The sequence below is a fragment of the Anas acuta genome, chromosome 8 (assembly GCF_963932015.1).
Source record: "Anas acuta chromosome 8, bAnaAcu1.1, whole genome shotgun sequence".
In the NCBI taxonomy this organism is placed as follows: domain Eukaryota; kingdom Metazoa; phylum Chordata; class Aves; order Anseriformes; family Anatidae; genus Anas; species Anas acuta.
The window spans coordinates 22,064,457-22,081,359 of NC_088986.1; the positions used below are offsets into that span (position 1 = coordinate 22,064,457).

Genomic DNA, 16,903 nt, shown 5'->3' on the forward strand with positions numbered 1-16,903 from the left:
CCAACAGCAGCACCCCAGGTTGAGATCTCCCCAGCGGAGCCGTGTGGATGTGACGGCTCAGTCGAGCATCCCTGCGTTTCGTCATGCTGCAGGGCGAAGGCACGTCCTGATGACACCTGGAGGCCTGTGACCGTCCCTCCTTCAGGTTGGCTTGAAGGTGCTAGCAGCAAGAAGCACACCTGTACATGCTAGGACTGAAATATCCATCAGCTAAAGATTTAGAGGATGCTGTCGAGGGCTGTGAGCCACCCAGGTGTGCTACATGGCACTGGGAGGCACGTGGAATGGGTGAAGAGGTGAAGGACTGAGGTGGGTGATCCCTCTCCTTTTACACCGTGGATTTTTTTTCCTGTTTTCAGTTCCTTGGCTGAGACTTTGGTAAGAAGGAGCCTGAACAAAGTCCGGATGTGCTGGGAATTTTTAGGTTTAGACACGTGGCAGGGCACATGGGAAGAAAGCGAGTGGGCAGAGGACAGGTCATGAGAAAGAGGCAACCAGCGATGCAGCCCCTGGGGGGCCGTGGTGTTGGAAGAGGAGGTGGAACTGGCTGCGATGGGACCTGGGACAGGAGCTAAATTCATTTCTGCCGTGGCTGGGCAGGCCCATCTGTTCTCTGCATTGATGACCACGATACCGGAGATGGGCGAATGGCTACAGTCAGTCAAAGAGATTGGCCACACATTGACAAGGGCAAGGGCTGCATCTGGCCGGCCATCTGGCACGTTCGGAGCAGGGTCCCCCACCCTCGGTCACCCAGGCCTGAATGTCAAACACCTTCTCATCCTGAATATGCACAGTTGGGCTTGATCAGCCAGATGTTCAAATAAGCCGAGATGTCTGGCTCATTTGGGCTAACAACTCCCCATCCTCACTTTGATTGTCTGGACACTCTCAGCACAAAAACCACGTGGCAAATGAAAGCTGTTTCATGGGGGCTGCCCCTTTTGCCAACCAGAGTCCTGGAGGACCACACACAGGTGATGACATCCACTGAAATCTTCTGTGCAGAGGAGCCGAAATCATCCTGAACTTTTTTTTTTTTTTTCCTGCTCACCTTTTTGTTTTGTGAAAAGTTGACTTCAGTGGCTCTCTGCGCTGGATCTCTGTCTCGGTGGTGGTAGGTGGAATGAGGCAGCAGATGAAGGTGTTTTGATTTCAGCTCCGATGAACACTATTACGGTTTATTGATGCCTTCTGAACTGTAAGACACTTCAGAGAAAAAGGACTTAGAGGTCCTGGAAAATTTAAGGTGGAAACGGAGACTGTTAAAACATGAGAAAAGGCATTGAGAAGCTGGAGAAGAAGCACTCTGGAGAAGTGGTGCAAGAAATACCAGCAGTCAAGCTTGTGAGGTTTTTTGAATTGAAAACAAACTCGCCATGTGTTGTGCTCATCCTAAGTGATAGGAGTGGAGGAGATCTCTTTGCTGGCGTTGTTTTGATGTAGGCTCTCACCCAGTGGCAAGTGCCATGGCTCATTTCTTTTTAAACATTTCCGCCTCTTTCTCTGGAGCTGGTGTTGCCCTGATGGGAACTCGGCACTAGGGAGTGATGGTGATAGGTCTTGAGGTTGATAAGATGTGAGGATGCTGAAAATGATCCGCTGGTTCACACTGCTACGAGTCATGCCAAGCGGTGTTTATTCGGGCATTTTTTGTCTACATCGAGGGGCTTCGTGCCAAGGTCGCAGCCTGGGCTCACCAGCTGAAAGGTGCTTATCACATCTCAGGTCTCAAGGAGATCAAACTGTGACCACTAAAAAGCTTCGGTGTGTTTACGGCGGAGCAGAAAGATAAATGAGATTGATGACGGAGCCTTCTCCAGCAGAAGGATGTGCCTTGTGTTCCCCGAGCCTGTTTCCAGGGAGGATACCGGTGCCTGCAGCCTGAGAGCTCTTCACATCCTCGCCCCCTCTTCTGCCCCAGTGCACCAGCCCCTCGTAGCTGAGTCTCCGAGACTTTGGGCCATGGTAATTTTCATACATGGCTAGCACACAGGCAGCAGAGTGCTGAAACAGCAGCGCACAGGGCTCTCTGCAATTACGGCTCTGACACAAACGCATCCATACATGCGGGCCATTGCTATGCGCATATTTATCTTTGCATCCGCATCAGCAGCAAGGCGCATTTGCCGTTTAGATATGCACATATATTGTAAAAACACCCCGTGCCAATAGCAGTGTATATCTTGTAAGTGACATCTCCAGCGCTCCTCATGATTTCCAAGACACTGGCGCTCTTCAGGACCAGAGTTTGTGGCTGTTTGTTTATTTTATTTCCTCCCTCCCTCCCAGTCTCAATTTTCCAGGCAGGTTTGTTAAGTTCCTGCAAAGTGTCGGTTACGTTTATGGCGTTTTTATTTGTTATTACTATTTTATTTCGGTAGGGGAAGGTGGGATGAAATACTGCTGTCAGGGGCAGAGTGATGGTGGCGTCCTGTCAGGTGCTCGGGGATTCCCAGGTCCTCTTCCCAGCTCTGATGCTGATCGTCTGTGTGATCTCAAAAGGTTTTTGCTCACCTTTAAAGAGCAGCAGGATGTTCTCTGCTGCTTGTAAGGATTAACTGCAAAACCCTTTCCCTGAAATGTGCCGGGCAGGGCTGACAGGGAGCACAGACAGCGCAGCTATTCCTGGCTCTGCTCCTTCCAGGCACCGCTAGGAGGGTCCTGATCCAAGGCTCCATGTGCTCGGGATGAATCTTTCTCTCGCCTATCCCGGGCGTTGTACCTAGCTGTGATATTTCTGCTTCCCTTCCATTCCGAGATTTGCCAGCACGCGGTAAAAGAGCCGTTTGCAGAGAGAGCAGCAGAGATTTTAGGGGACGTGCACTCTCCGGGGGAGACCTCCCACCTGCTCCCTGCTCTTGGAGGTGGCTCCCATCAGGGGAACCTCCCCGGGCTCTGTCCAGAGCATGTCCCAGCGAGGAGACGGGGGTTGTCTGGCCTTTCTCAGAGCGCACGCATGAGCCATAGTTGGGCAATTCCACCAGGACTGTGGTCGCCGTTCTTCCCAGTTGGAAGTGGCGCTGGAGATGCTGAGAGCGTATTTTGGGTTGGAGCCGAAAGCGTAGCTGACCTGGGCCCCTGAAGTCTCTCCTTTCCAAGGCTAACGTCATGTATATAACCAAACCTTGCACGTTGAGCTGTCTCACACTTAACGCGCTGATCTGCACGATGAGTTCTGAAATAATCCCGTAAAACCTTTATTTATTTATTTATTTTTAACCCCTTCCCTCCTCCCCTGCCTTCCAGTTACATGATAGGTTTGTTTTCTCTGTCCAGCAGTCAAGGAGGTGCTCAAGTTATCTCAAATCTGGAAGCGGGACCTTTTATTTTCTTATTTTTTTATTTTTTTTTTCCTGATCCCACCCAGTTGTCTTCACCGTTACCTCTTTTTGGTGTAACGCTGGCGACTGGTGCATGCGGTGGGGAATTTGCTTACGGAGCTCATTGGGGCTGAGACAGCCCCGCGTTGTCTCATAGCTCGTCATGAGGAAAGAGCTGCCAAAGAGATCAATAAAGGGAGTCTGGCCCGGGTGCCTTCACATTTTTTTATGGCCCTTTGCTCCCGTTGGCTCAGCGGGAGCTCTGGATGTGGAACTGGATGGTGTCTGGAGGTGTCCACCCTGCGGAAGGCAGCACGGTTAGCCTTGCTGAAAAGGCTTCTGCTTTCGACAGCGGGGCTTATTTGGGTGATTTCATTCTCCAGTGCAGTCTGCCGGGTGGACACCTCCGAAAAATCGAGATTTGCAAAGCTGCCTGAAGGATTTGGATGCCCTGAAATGAAGGGAAAGGGCTGTCTGAGTCCTCCAGGCTGGGTTTTGTTTATCTCGGTCCAGAGCATGAAGAATCCTTCCTCCAGCTGAGGAGCTGTTGAAGAATGTTCTTGGCATTGAGCTGTAACAACATGTGGCTTTGAATAACCTCAAGAGTGCATCCCTTTTTTTTTTTTTTTTATTTTTGCTTGCTCTGTTCTTCATACTACTAACCTGACTGTGTGTTTTGTTTTTGTGGTTGCTTTGCATGTTGTTCCTTCCTCTTGGCTGAGAGTCATGGGGTGGATCTTTTTCCTTTCTGTGATTCAGGTGCCTCACTCTTTCCTTTCCAGGTTCTTCCAGTTCTTTTAACATGTCAAACTCTGGAGATTTGTTCATGAGCGTGCAGTCTCTCAATGGGGATTCTTACCAAGGGGCCCAGGTTGGAGCCAACGTGCAGTCACAGGTAGGGACCCATCCGATGTACTGCCAGTGAATGCATTAGTGTTGGAGGAGCCTCTGATTGTATTGGCACTTCTCCCTCCCGTCCGAAAAGAGCAAATCTCAACCAGCACAAATGAACCAACCAACACTTAAAAAAAGCAAAGCAAACCAAAAAAACAACCAACCAACCAACCAAAAAAAAAAAAGCAACAGCGACAACCACCAAAAAAAAATCAATCCGAAAGAAACCAAAACCAAACACCCAACCAAACCAACAACCATGGTCTTGAGGAGACTTGCCCACACTTTGTGAATGCATTTGGCTCTGGCTTGATAGTCGTACTAGGAGGAGAGGAGGTGTAGGAGAACAGGCATGTACTCAACCAAAAGCAGACGAGGTTTAGGTTCTGCTTGCTTTATTCTTCCAAGGGAAGGGGCCAGAGGTTTGGACTGGTGTCTCGTTTTCCAAGGCTTCCACGTATTCCTTTGATACCGAACCAGGTGTCTGCTGCAAAGGCAAGAAATGCACAAATACACAGCTAGATTTTTTTTATTTTTTTTTAATTAAAAGCCACCCCCTCATCAACTGCCCACCTTCCCGAAGCGCAGGCACTCACACCACCCAAGTACACACCAGCAAGGCAGTGCGAGGGAGCTTGGAGCAGCGTGACTGAGATGTGAACCCATGCTTTTGGGCAAAAAGAAAGAATTCAGAGTAGCCGGTAGCTCACCCAGATCTCCCATTTCCCATCCGATGTCCAGATGTGCCACGAGCCCACTCTCTGGCGTTTAAGCTCTGTACTGTGTTGAGAGACGACAGCCACTCGGCCACTGCTGCATCGGGCAAGGAGAGCTTGCTAAAGCCCAGGTCGCTCCCCTCGCAGTGCTGGACGCAGCCGTGGGCAAGGAGATGCTCACCGCACGTAGCGGGGCTGGGCTGGGGTAGTGGAGGGAGAGGAACGGGGCGCACGGAGGAGAGCTGGCGGTGCCCTTGCCATGGTAGGTATATCCCTCTCGGGGCCCTCCGAAATGAAAGGAGGAGTTGAAATGAAAGGGCTCGCCCGGCCCCGAAGATCTCCTTCCACCCATGTCAGCTTCTCGCCGCTTTGGGGCCAAAGGGTGGAAGGGTTTAGGGGGAGGAAGGCGGCTCCTGGAGCACGGTGGTGGAGCTGGCCGCAGCGATGTGCTCCAGGAGGTCCGACCGCATCCTGCCACGCTCTTCTCCCTCCCTGCTCTTCATTTCACAAGACCTGGGACCACCGAGAGCGTGACGAGGCCACCGGGGCAGGCTGGGGGAGGCGAGGGAGGCAGGAGCGCTCCTCAGCTTGGCTCTCACCCTGAGACCAGCCGCGGTTCTTCCCCCTTCCCTCTTTAAACACGCACCTTTATGACTGTTGTTACTGTTCTGTTTTTGCCATGCCAAAGATGAAGCGAAGCGGCTTTGCCCACTGACCTTTCCTTCCCTCTAATTTGTCTCTTTGTTGTCGTTGGTCTGTTTAGGTGGATACCCTTCGCCATGTTATCAGCCAGACAGGAGGATACAGTGACGGACTCGCAGCAAGTCAGATGTATAGTCCGCAGGGCATCAGTGTAAGAAAAAAAAAAAATAGGCTTGGGTTCTTGTTTTTTTTTTATTTTATTTTTTTTCATTTTTGTTCTCTCGCTACCAATTATTTCGAAGCCATAGGGCTCAGAATGCCACTTAGTAGGACTTGTCTTTGCTTTTCCGGTCACCTAGTTTATTGCTTCTGTATCGGTCACGCCGACGGCAGAGCTCTGCCCACGACAAAAAAGTGGCGGCCGGGCAGGCTGTGTGCAGGCAGCTGGCGTCTCGGACTGTCACAGCCCATCAGCGTTGGCGCGGCACCTGCGGCCACACGCGGGCGGCTGCGAGGAGCTGCTAAACAGGTGACACCTCGCGTAACCGCGGTGGGGAATGTCACCACGAGCACCCCAACCCGCTGATCGCTCCGCGCCGAGGAGGCCGATGGCACCATCCCGGGGAGGCCACCCGAAAATAGCCCCGTCCTGGCCAGCATCCAAATCCGGGCCGGGCGAGCGGGGAGGGCGTTGAAAGCACGGTGGTGATGGGGTTGACGGTGATAATGATGGTAAATAGAAGGAGAAAGGGGGGAAAACATGAGCGCAACCCAAGAAAACCTCGCCCAAGCGGGCCGGGGGAGGCTGCGAGGGGGAGGGAGGGCTTGGAAGCATCTTCTCCTTGTTGGTGGGTGCGCTGGCGGGCTCTGACTAGCATGAAAATTCGTAGCGACAAGCTGTGTCGTGCAGGGTGAAATCGATCAGACACACACAAGGAGAACCGAGTGTAGATTCGGGACAGCAATCCAACTTCATTTCTCAGATCAATCGTCCGCCATCTCAGCGGCGGTGACAGCAAGCTGGGAGAGGAGAGGGCAGCCTGGAAAAGGAGGCCGTGCTGGCGGAGGGGCTGCTGCTGGTGGTGGAGGCGGCCGGGGTGGCGAGGGGAGGAGGGGGCGGCTGGCCACGGACGAGGGTCCAGGCGGGGTGGTCTTGGGCTGGGCAGGAAGGTGGCGGGTGCCACGGTGTGGTTTGGTGAGGACGTAGCCGATGGGAAGGTTGGGAGAGGGGTATCAGGGAGGAGAAGGTCCTGCTTAGGCTTTCAGCTCGCCCCGGCAGCACCATGGAGCATGGGAGAGGTGTGTATGTGGGGAAAAGGGGTCGGGTCCCTGTTTTGGCTTTCGGCTCGCCCCTGCAGCTCCATGAGTTGCCCCGAAAAAGTGCCCGCCCGCGGCGAAGCGGCCAAGGGAAGCCCGTGGAGCTCCCGGCTCCGCCAGCCAGCATCTGTGGCTTCTTGTCAGTTTGCAACAAAGGCGCTGAGGAGGAGACGCGATACACGAGGAGGCATTAAAAGAGCTTCCTCGCAGCCTCCAGCCCTTCCCTGCCTCTGCCTTTCGTTCAGGGATGGCAGAACATGGGCCTCGGCCGCCAACCACGGGGCGCCTCGCCCCGCCGCCTGTCCCTTCGAGTCCCTCCGAGGAAGCCACCTGGGTCTTGCCATTTGGCACCTTGCGTCTGGCCACCTCGGGGCCCTCGGCTTTCGGGGAGAGCCCGGGGTGGAGGACGGGCAGGAGAAGGGGGCCGCGGGATGGGGGCTGCGCCCCCCGCGCCGTCGGGTGCCGGGGCTTAGCGGGCAGCTTGACGTCACGGGGCAGAGCCAGGGAGGATTTGTGAAGTAATGTAATTGAACATGTGCAGATAATTATGTCTCATTACATAAGCCCGTCGCAAAAGCGGTGCTCGAAAATGCCACATGAAAGAGCCCATCGTTCCGCATTAATTTCTCTGTGCGCTGAATTTATTCCCTTCCTGGCTTTTTAATACTTGAGGAGTAAATGAATCAGAGGCTGATCATGATAAGAGATGATACTTTTGTATAAATTAAAATACCCCCAAGGAAAGAGGCTGAGCTGATTACGGCTGCGGTTGGCTTGGAAAATAACAGCAGGCTGGGTCGAGCCAAAATTTTTTTTTGGGGGGGAAGGGTTGCTGCTGGGGATTACGAGGCAGGGAGGGGGGCGCTGGGAGAGGGGAGAAGAAAGAAGTAGAGGGAACTTGGAAGCCAAGCACCACGTCAGCAGCTGGGCTGGTTTTGCTGGCTGCCAGCCGCGGGGGTAACGGGAGCAGCACGGGGAATTGGTGAGCTGGCAGCAGGGCTCGGCGCTGCGCTTCCCAAACGGGGACCTGGGGTGGGTGGCAGGGGATGGCTGCTCGGGCTGGTTTTCCAGGTGGGCAGGAGGAAAAATCGGCCTGAAGGGACCAGGCATGGGAAGGATGATGTTTGGAGACAGAGTGGTGGGCGCAGAGCCCACCAATTTTGGGGGATACTCCGTACATCCAGCTAGTGTGGTTTTCCTGGTGGACGATTCTTGGTTTTCTGGAGCCAACAGCAGAGCAGAAAGTTTAGGAAGCATCTTCTGGGTTGTCTCTCAACACCTTTTGCTTGCCACTTCACATCTTCCCCTCCAGCCAGATCCCAAAGCACTCGATGGCCCCCGGCCATGTGGTTTGCCCACCCCTGAAGCCTGGCTGCCCTCTGGGAGGTGCTGGTCCTTGGGGAGGTGCTGGGCTGTCCCGTAGCTGGAGCAGCAGGCAGGTTTTCCCTGCCTCTCCTCCACCCCTGTAACGCCGAGGAAGGGAAGCAGGACGCAGAGGAAAGCTGCCAGCAACACAGCGAGCTGCGAGCCCTGCCTAACCCGAGCATCCCTGCGAGCTGCTGGAAGGAGATGAGCCGAAACCGAGTCAAGAGCCCTGTCACAAAGATCTCCACGCGGGGCTGAGGTTAAGTCATCCCCGGAGCCCGTCAGGTCTGGGAAGGCAGCAGCAGGTTGCCCGGCTCCACCGCTCTAAACCTTGGCAGGGTTTCGCCTTCCGTGGCGGAGGCTGAATTTTGAAAGGCGTGGACGTGGTGACAGCCGAGGACAGAAATACACCCCGAGCCCCGCTCCCTCCCCGCCTCGTCTTGCCGCTGACAGCTCCGCCGGCGCTGGTTCTGCATCGTTACCAGGATGATGGGAGCACACAGCCCCCCTCGCCTCTCCGAGATGGTGCTGAGCAGCCCAGCGAGGAACGGGTCCGCTTCTGGTCTCGCTGTATTAAATCCCCCAGCCCCTGTCGGGGACACCTGGAAAGAGGATGTCCCACCCGCGTCCTCCTGTGCGGGGATCTGCGCGTAAACACGCTGTTATTCAGGCTGGCTTGCTGCGAATACCCCGCTCAGTCTGCTGCTTAATTAATGATTTATAATCATCTTAAAGAAAAGCCCTTGCAGAGATTTCCTTTTGGACTCCCAGCTCCTTCTTTCCTTCTCCCCCACGTCCCCTCCATCCCTAATCCTCCAGCGAAGAAAATGGAGCAGGCTGGTTTATAAATCACGTTTAATACGGGAGGCTATTTTTAAAGTTCATCTGTGCAGGATTATTATTTTTTTTTAATTTAAAATGCCATTTTACCTATTTACACAGCCACCGCGAGGGCAGTGCTCAGCAGCTGTGTGCCAGTGGGTTTGACACCCACGGCTGCCAACTGAAAGCGAGGAGCACCAGGCTAGCTGCGGGAGGTGAGACCCCTTTCTCCAAGAATTTACGCCCCAAAGCAAGCCACCCTTCATGACCTGCGATAGGAAAGGTGCTCTGAGGGGTGTTCGGAGGCTGACCTGACCTCCTGCCCCATCCATGGCAGGACAAGGATTTGGTCACGCAGAGCAGGACGTGGTGACAGCCTCCGTGCCAAGCAGAAAGCTCCTGAAAGACCTGGCAGAAAACCAGCCCCATGCAGGAGGCCCAGGCGGAGAGCCAGGCAGACTTGCTGGAGCAAAAACGCCGGGAGACCTGCAGGAAACAGCCCCAAAACCCGCTGCTTCAGCAATCCATCACCGGGGCTCCACCGCTTGGACAGCCACCGAGGCCGTGCCCGTGCTCTGGCACCAGGAGGAGACATTTGGAGAGATGTCCCGGAGAGCCCTGCCCTGCCTTTGGCTCTGTCCCTCCCGAGGAAGTCCCAGCTGCGTGCCGGGGGCAGGGACAGGCTCTGCTGCCTCCTCCCCAGGCTCCCTCTTTGAGGGATTTACTCGTCAGATCCCAAGGGATCTCCTTGGGCCAGCTGGGTGGGATCGGGTTCATCCTGCACATGGCTTCCTGACTGTGACAGTGGGGTGAAAGAAGAAGGAAGGATCCAGCCTCCTCGTGGGGAGCTTGTAGATGCCGTGCAGCAAAGGATGGCGTCGAGATGCTGAAGTTGTGGCCAACCCCAGGGCCTCTTTTGGCCCCTAATTTGGGGGCTGGGGGAGCAGGGGGGTGAGCGGAGGGAGGCACCTTTATGGCCAGACCCGCAGGAGCGTGGGTCAGCACCTCAACAGCATCTTCCCACTGGATGGGACTGGGAAATGCTCTCTGGGGGGCACAAAACCTCCTTTCCTACAAAAGGTGAGGGCTGATCCCCACCTCGAGCACAGGGGGGGCTTCCCTGCGTATGGGGGGCACAGGAGAGAGGTGCTGAGCATCGCGGCGCCACAGCCATTGTCTTCAAGACGTTTCCCCCCTTCCCCTCGCTCCTCAGCCGTGGCAGGCATGAAAACGCCTCTCTAAAAATAGTTCAGCACAATAGGGACCGAGCCCTGCTCCGAGCAGCCCCCGCCGCCTCTCCCCCCTTCTGCTCGCTGTAATGACCCTGCAAACACTAAATGGCATCTGAGTGCATTAAGCAGCAAACTCTCCGGTGACATAGCAATTACGGCTCTGAAATAGATTTGGTGCGTCACGGAAGATAAGGGTTTTGAAAGTTTCTGTTGTGATTATAGCTTGTAACTCCAACAAATAACAGGCTTGGTAATAAGAGGCTGCCAGCGCCGCTATTGTGGTTCTCGCTCACTGATGGCACGTAAATTGCTATTAATGTCCTAAGTGTACTTGAATATGCCAGTCTCTGGGCGGTGGAGTTGGCTCTGTGTCTCTCTTTACACGGCCTGTCACTGTCGGGCTGATAATCTCGGGTAATTGCTGCCTCTTGCCGTGGTCCAAGGCGCGGGAGGGTGGGTGCCGCGGCTTGGGGTGCGAGCTGCCGGGGCCCCTGCGTGGGTGCGAGGTGGCCACGGGGGGCACGGCGAGCCCGGTGTCTCCGCAGGCACCTGCAGGGTGCTTAACGAGGCCGTGAGCATCTGGGCATGCTTCTTTTTTACGCTTTCACCCGTGGTGAGGCCGAGTGGTGTTTGCTAACCCGCCACCAACTTCTGGTCGTGGTTTGCGCCTTCCTTTTTGTTCCCTGCACGCCGCTGCAAGGCGCAGTGCGCTGGCACCCTTGGGGAGCGTGCAAGCAGGTTGTGTGGGTCCCTACCCGTACCCCCGGGCACTTTGGGGATGGGCACGTCCCCAGAACGTCCTTGTGGCCCCCTGCCACCACGCACAGAGCTCTGTGTGCCCCGGGGTCCCTGCTACGGGGCTGTCAGCCCCGGTGATGGATGCCCTGCGGCAGGAGGCACCGGGACAGGCAGCCGGCGAGGGCGCAGCAGCTCGGGCACGTCTGAAGCGGGCCGGCGGCTGCTGCCGACTCAGCGCAGGCAGGAGTCGGGAAGGATTAATTAGCCGAGCACTGAATCAATGTCAGAGAGAGCAGAGGAGGTGGGGTGCGACATCTGCTCCTCTCCGAAGGGGACGGCAGCCGCGGAGGAGCAGCTTTTGTGAGCTCCGGCGTGCGGCAGCCGGGGCCCTCCGGCCGGCTCTGCCCTCCAGAGGCCGGAGGATTTGGGCTGTGCGCCCTGGGACGCGTGCAGGTGGCAGCGGGGGGACTTTTGGGGATGGGTGCAGGGGGCAGCAGCTCTGTGCCTTGCTGACAGCTTCCCCCAGCTGAAGCCTGGGCTGTGCAGGAGGAGGGGATGGAGTGCCAGGATGAGGTTTCCTGTTCAGAGATCAAAGTTGTTTGCTATTTTCCTCCTTCTGTATGGGGAAGGATCCTAAAAAAAAAAAAAAAAAGAGAGAGTACAGGGGTTTGGCAGAAATACCTTTATTTTATTTTTAAAGGATAAAATTCCTGTGAGCGCTTACAATTCACCAAAACCCCCATTTCCACCCAAACCATCCCGAGCTGTGGTGGCCACCATGAGATGGGGATGATGGAGCTGGGGGGGGTCCCACCCCTAATACCACACTGCCGGGAGGGGAGTGGGCATTTTGGGGGGGGTCCGGGCGTGCGGTTGGGTGCCCTCGGTGCTGACAGCTCTGTGTCTCCCTCCCCGCAGGCTAATGGAGGTTGGCAAGACGCTACTACCCCGTCGTCGGTGACCTCCCCCACAGAAGGCCCTGGCAGCGTTCACTCTGATACCTCCAACTGATCTCCCAGCAAATTGCATCCCTGGCTGAGCCGGCCCCGGCGGGGGCGGGAGGGGAGGGGGCCTCTCCTAACACCGCAGCAGTCAGACTGGAGGTGAAACCAATCAGCACACACAAGAAGACTCCTTCTCTTCTCTTCTCTTCGTCGGGATGCTTTTTTCAGCCAATCTGGACACTTCTTTATACTCTCTTCCCTTTCTTTTCTGGGTAGAAGCCGCTCTCCTTCCCCCCCTCCTTGCCCCTTGCCACCGCCACAACACCTCCCTCCCCCCTCACCTCCCCTCCGAAGGATATTTCGACAGGTAGAAGGATTTTTCAGGAGGAAAAGCAAAAAAAAAAAACCAACACAAACAACAAACCAAGCACCACCACAACCAAACCAACCCGAAGCAGCGCGCGGCCTCGCGCTGGCTGTCTTCCCGAGGAGCCAAAGCAACCAACCTCAGCCCTTCGCCCGCAGGCAGCCCCGCTCCTCTCACGCTACCTCTCAGTAGGAACACGCCGCGGCGACCCCCTGCCCTGCTCCCCCCTCGCCTCTGCCTCTCCCAGACGTGGCGAGCACGTGGAAGGAGCCCAACGCTCCCCCCGTGGTGCTCCCCGAAGGTACCAGCCCCTTCCCGGCCCCCGGCCGCCACCAGCTCGCCCTTCTCCCCGCTTTGCTCGGCCGCAGAGCCCCAAACACGCTGTGGCTCTCCGTGTGCTTGGCCCCGTGTGCCCCGAGAGGTGAAACCCTGTCGGGCCCTGGCTTTGCGGAGCTGTCGGGGAAGGGCAGGAGCGGAGGGAAGGCGAGGAGGCAGAGGCAGGTGAGGATTCGCCCTCGCGCGTCACGGAAGCGCCGAGCGTCCGCGGTGGTTTGCGTGGCCGAGCACGCGTGGGTGGCACCCAAACAGCACCTAGGGAGGCCAGCAGCGGGCGTTTTGGTGTGGAGCAGGGCATGGTATGGGGTTGGCTCCTGCTGTCAGAGCCGAGCAGGCACCGGGATGGAGGACGTGGGTTTCCCCAGCACAGGCAGGGTCCCAAGAGGTTGGTGGCACCCTGCGGGTCCCCAAAACCATTTGTCGGTGCGTGGCCGGAGCAGCGGGACCCCACAGGCGCCGGGTGCCTTTGGTAGTGATGAATACAAAGGGTTTGCTTCAGGGTGAAGCCCTGTAAGGCCAAGCAGGCGTCCTTTTGGGGCTGTCCTTCAGCTCCTGCAGGGAGGCTGGGGCTTTGGATGAAGAGCCCCATGGCCACGGGGGCGCTTGTGGCAAGCTCGAGGTGGCCGGGCGGGCATTCGGGGGGCGCAGGGCAGCATCAAGCAGGGAATTTCTCAAATTCAAGCTCTGCCAGAACAATTTTCACCCTTCTATCAAAAAAAATAAAAGCAGCAGAGGCAGGATTTGGTCCCACGGAGGCAGCGTGGCTGCTCCTCAGTGGGGTTTGGGTGCTGGGGAGTCCAATCCTGGCTTTCCCCGGGCAGCAGCCCCGCGGGGCTCCAAAAATAGGCGACCTTCCCCCAAATCAGGGAAGTCTTGTGCCGGTGGATTGTTCTCTTGGGGGGGGGGGTCGGAGCAGGATTAGCACAGGTGTGAGAGGCAGGCCGAAAGCTGCGAAATGTGCCGCTTGCTTGGTTTTTGGGTCTCTGGTGGCGAGGTGCTTGCTGCTCCTGCTCCGGGAAGATGCTTACAGCAGCGCCTCGGAGCCCGAGCCCACAGCGAGCCCCCCGCAGCCCAGCTGCTTTGGGCAGGGCAAGCTCTGTCTCCCTGCTTACAGACGGGAGTAAATGCCCCGAGTCCTGGGAGATTTAGCCCAAAAAAAAGAGAATCCTGAGTAGGAGAGGGGCAGGCTGGCTGGGACGAAGGCTGCTGCATCCTGCGGGCACGGCGCGCTCCCTCCTTTCCCCGTGTCGGGCAGCATTTGCGGTGCTAAACCCAGGGCTTAGGGCTGCCTGTGCTGCACCTGCTTTGGGGGACGATGAGAATCTGCAGGGAGCGAGGAGAAGGTTGTTTTTCCCCCAAAATTACCAGCAGCAGGTGCTGCCCATCTTCCCACTGCGCCCATCTCCCCGCTCTCCTCCTGTCCCGGTCACCGCCGGCCCCAGCAGCTCTGGTACCTCCCGGAAAGCAGCCGGGGACAAGCCCAAATCCCGGCCCCGTGCACGCTGCCAGGGCTGCCTGCCCCCATCCCTGTCCCCATCCCTGTCCCCATCCCTGTCCCTGTCCCTGTCCCTGGGTGCTTGCTCCTCGCTCCTCCACGGTACTTCCCCCATCCCCACCCCGCTTCGTCCCTCTGGGCTGCGTTGTCGGAGCTGGCCGGTGGTGGCTTTGCCTTCTTTTTGCTTTGCTTTTCGTTATTTTTTATTTTTTTTTAATTCGTATTTGAACGGTTGTAGCCCCCAGCCCGTCCCCCTTTTCCCCAACCCAAAGTGTTGTGGTTTGTTTTTTTTTTTTTTATTTCTTCTTCCCCCTTTTTTATTTTATTTTTTTTTTCTGCCCAGAAAAACCTGACTTCGATACCAAAAAAAAAAAAAAAACAAAACAAAATGAAACAAAAAAAAAAAACAAAAAACAAACAAAAAAACCTGCAGAAACTCAAAAAAAAAAATAAAAACGAAAAAAAAAAGAAAAAAAACACAAAAAAAAAACTCGACGATTCTTTCAGCTTTATTAACATTTTCCATTGTTTCTTGCGATTTGTGTCTCGTTCTTTGTAGTATTGATGATAACGAACATTTGATAATGAATGTTCTTGTATATTCAGATAAAGGAAAAAGAAAAAAAAAAAAAAAAACCAAAAACGCAGTCGGAATTTAATAGTGTTTATAATAAAAGAATAAAAAATGACCCTCTTAGCACGCAAAACGGAGCAGGGGGAAGGTCCCAGCCCTGCTCTTTCTGTGGCAACAAGCGCTTCATTCCTGTATAGTTTATAACATCAGACTACCTACATCCATCTTCTTTTTTTTTTGTTGTTTTTTTTTTTTTTTTGGGTTCGTTTTCCCCATTTTTTTTTTTTTTCGGTTTTTAATTTTCTCGCATTTGTGAATTAGTTCAAGAATGCTAGAAAAGTGTAGAGTTGTGCACACTTCATTTCTTCTTACACAATGTTGAAAAAACAAAAAAAAGTGACGGTAATTCATTTTGTAAAACTTTAAAAGGAAATGGTTGGAATAGTGAGCATTAATAGGTACATTCTAACACTTTCTGTTTCTTAACGTTGAGACCCAGAAATTGCCTTTTTTTTTTTTTTTTTAATTTTAATTTTTTTTTATTTTCGGCATTATTTGGGGGGGGAGGGGGGGTTGATGATGATGACGACTTTATTTTGACCTGTCCGAGACGATGGCCTTGCAGCTTCCTCTCCCCTTTTTGCTTTTTTGAGCTGGGAGCCGAGTGATGTGAAAAGTGACAGGGGTGGGTTTTTTTTTGGGGGGTGGGGGCTCTTCTCCACCTGGTCCCCACCGCTTTGGGGGTTTTGGGGAGGAGATGCCCCCCGTGGGGATGCAGATCTCCGTGCCTTGGGGCGCTGCTGCGGTGCTGAGCTGCGCCAAAGGGATTAAAAGGATTAAAAAGGCAGGAATCCTCCCCAAAACTCTGTCTGAGCGCTTCAGCAGCACCCTTCCTCTCTGCCCCAAATCCCGGCCATGCCACGGCTCCAAACATTGATTGCAAGAGCCCAACGTGCCCCCCAAATACAGGATGGGGAGCGGCGAAGGTACCGACCCCGCTGCCACCATCCACTTTGTGGGGTCAGGACGGGGCCCTCGGGTGCCACCGCGGCGCAGGGGCTTCGGGAGGGACAAGGGACAAGGGCTGGGATGTGGCAGCCCCCAGCCACGGGTGGGACACGGCCAAAATTCCCCACGGATCTCCCCAGATGGGTGCAGCTGCAGGAGGCGTTCAAGGAGCAGGCATCTCCTCCTGAAGATGCTTCTCCTTGTGTCCCCCCCCCCCCAAAAAAAAAACCCTCTGACTTCTCACATCACCGAACGGTTTAGGGTTTTGGGGTGTTCTTTTTTAATCCCGAGGTTTCCTGGAGTCCTTTTGTTTTCGTACACCTTTATTATTATTATTATTATTATTATTAAGATGATGTAAATCAGACGTTGCCTGGGGGGTTGGTTTTGTTGGTTTGCCTTTTTTTTTTGTTCTCCTTGCAAAGCCCTCTCTGTCCCTTGTAAAGATGATCCACTTCTTCTGCCTTGCTTTTTCTTTTCTCTTTTATTTTTCCCCTTCCTTTTTTTTTTTTTTTTCTTAATGGTTTCCAAATATTAAAAAAAAAAAAAAAAAGCTAAAAAAAAAAGACTCTGTTCCGACCTGGTTTTGAAACTTTAAGCTTTTCTGCTTCTGTAAAGAAAAAAAAAAAGGCCTCTGTCTTTCTGATCCCAATTGAGACTTTTATGTTCTATGACGATACTAACAAGGTGTAGGTTTTACAGTTTCCTGATTTGTACTGGTAATGCATATTCCAAATAAATAGTTTCTTTTGTTGCAAAAAAAAAAAAAAAAAAAAAAAAAAATTAAACCCAACCTGGCGTATTTTTTGGGAAGAAAAAGGAAAGCGAGCCGGGGCTGCCGGGGGGACAGCGACCCCCCCCTGGGCTCCTCTCCTCTGGTGTCGGGTTTGGGGCAGGAAGGGTTTGGGGTGAGCAAAGGGATGATCCCTCCTGGGGGCACCCCTGGGGAGCAGGAGGGAGGAGACGCGGGGCCGGTGCCTGGTGCAGAGCATCCCAAAAGCCCCCGTGCCTCAGTTTCCCATGGTAGGGGGAGGTGGGGGGGCTCCTGGTCCCTATTTCGGTGCTGGGGACCACGGCTGGGCCCTGCTGGGAAGGGACAAGGGCTGTGGGCACGGCTGGCCCCGTTTCCA

At 54.6% G+C, this 16,903-nt stretch overlaps 1 protein-coding gene across 4 annotated transcripts in view; it reads left to right on the top strand.

Moving 5' to 3' along the window:
- The window catches only part of PBX1 (PBX homeobox 1), a 109,986-nt gene extending 93,647 nt beyond the window's left edge, over positions 1 to 16,339 (top strand). For 2 of the 4 annotated variants that reach the window (XM_068691335.1, XM_068691336.1), the window contains 3 exons: positions 4,106 to 4,218; positions 5,697 to 5,786; positions 11,968 to 16,339. In XM_068691335.1, coding sequence (XP_068547436.1) covers positions 4,106 to 4,218; positions 5,697 to 5,786; positions 11,968 to 12,060 — 296 coding nt within the window. In that variant the 3' untranslated portion in view covers positions 12,061 to 16,339. The remainder of the gene's footprint in view (positions 1 to 4,105; positions 4,219 to 5,696; positions 5,787 to 11,967) is intronic. The other 2 variants (XM_068691337.1, XM_068691338.1) reach the window with 2 other exon arrangements.
- The last annotated feature ends 564 nt before the right edge of the window (positions 16,340 to 16,903 follow it).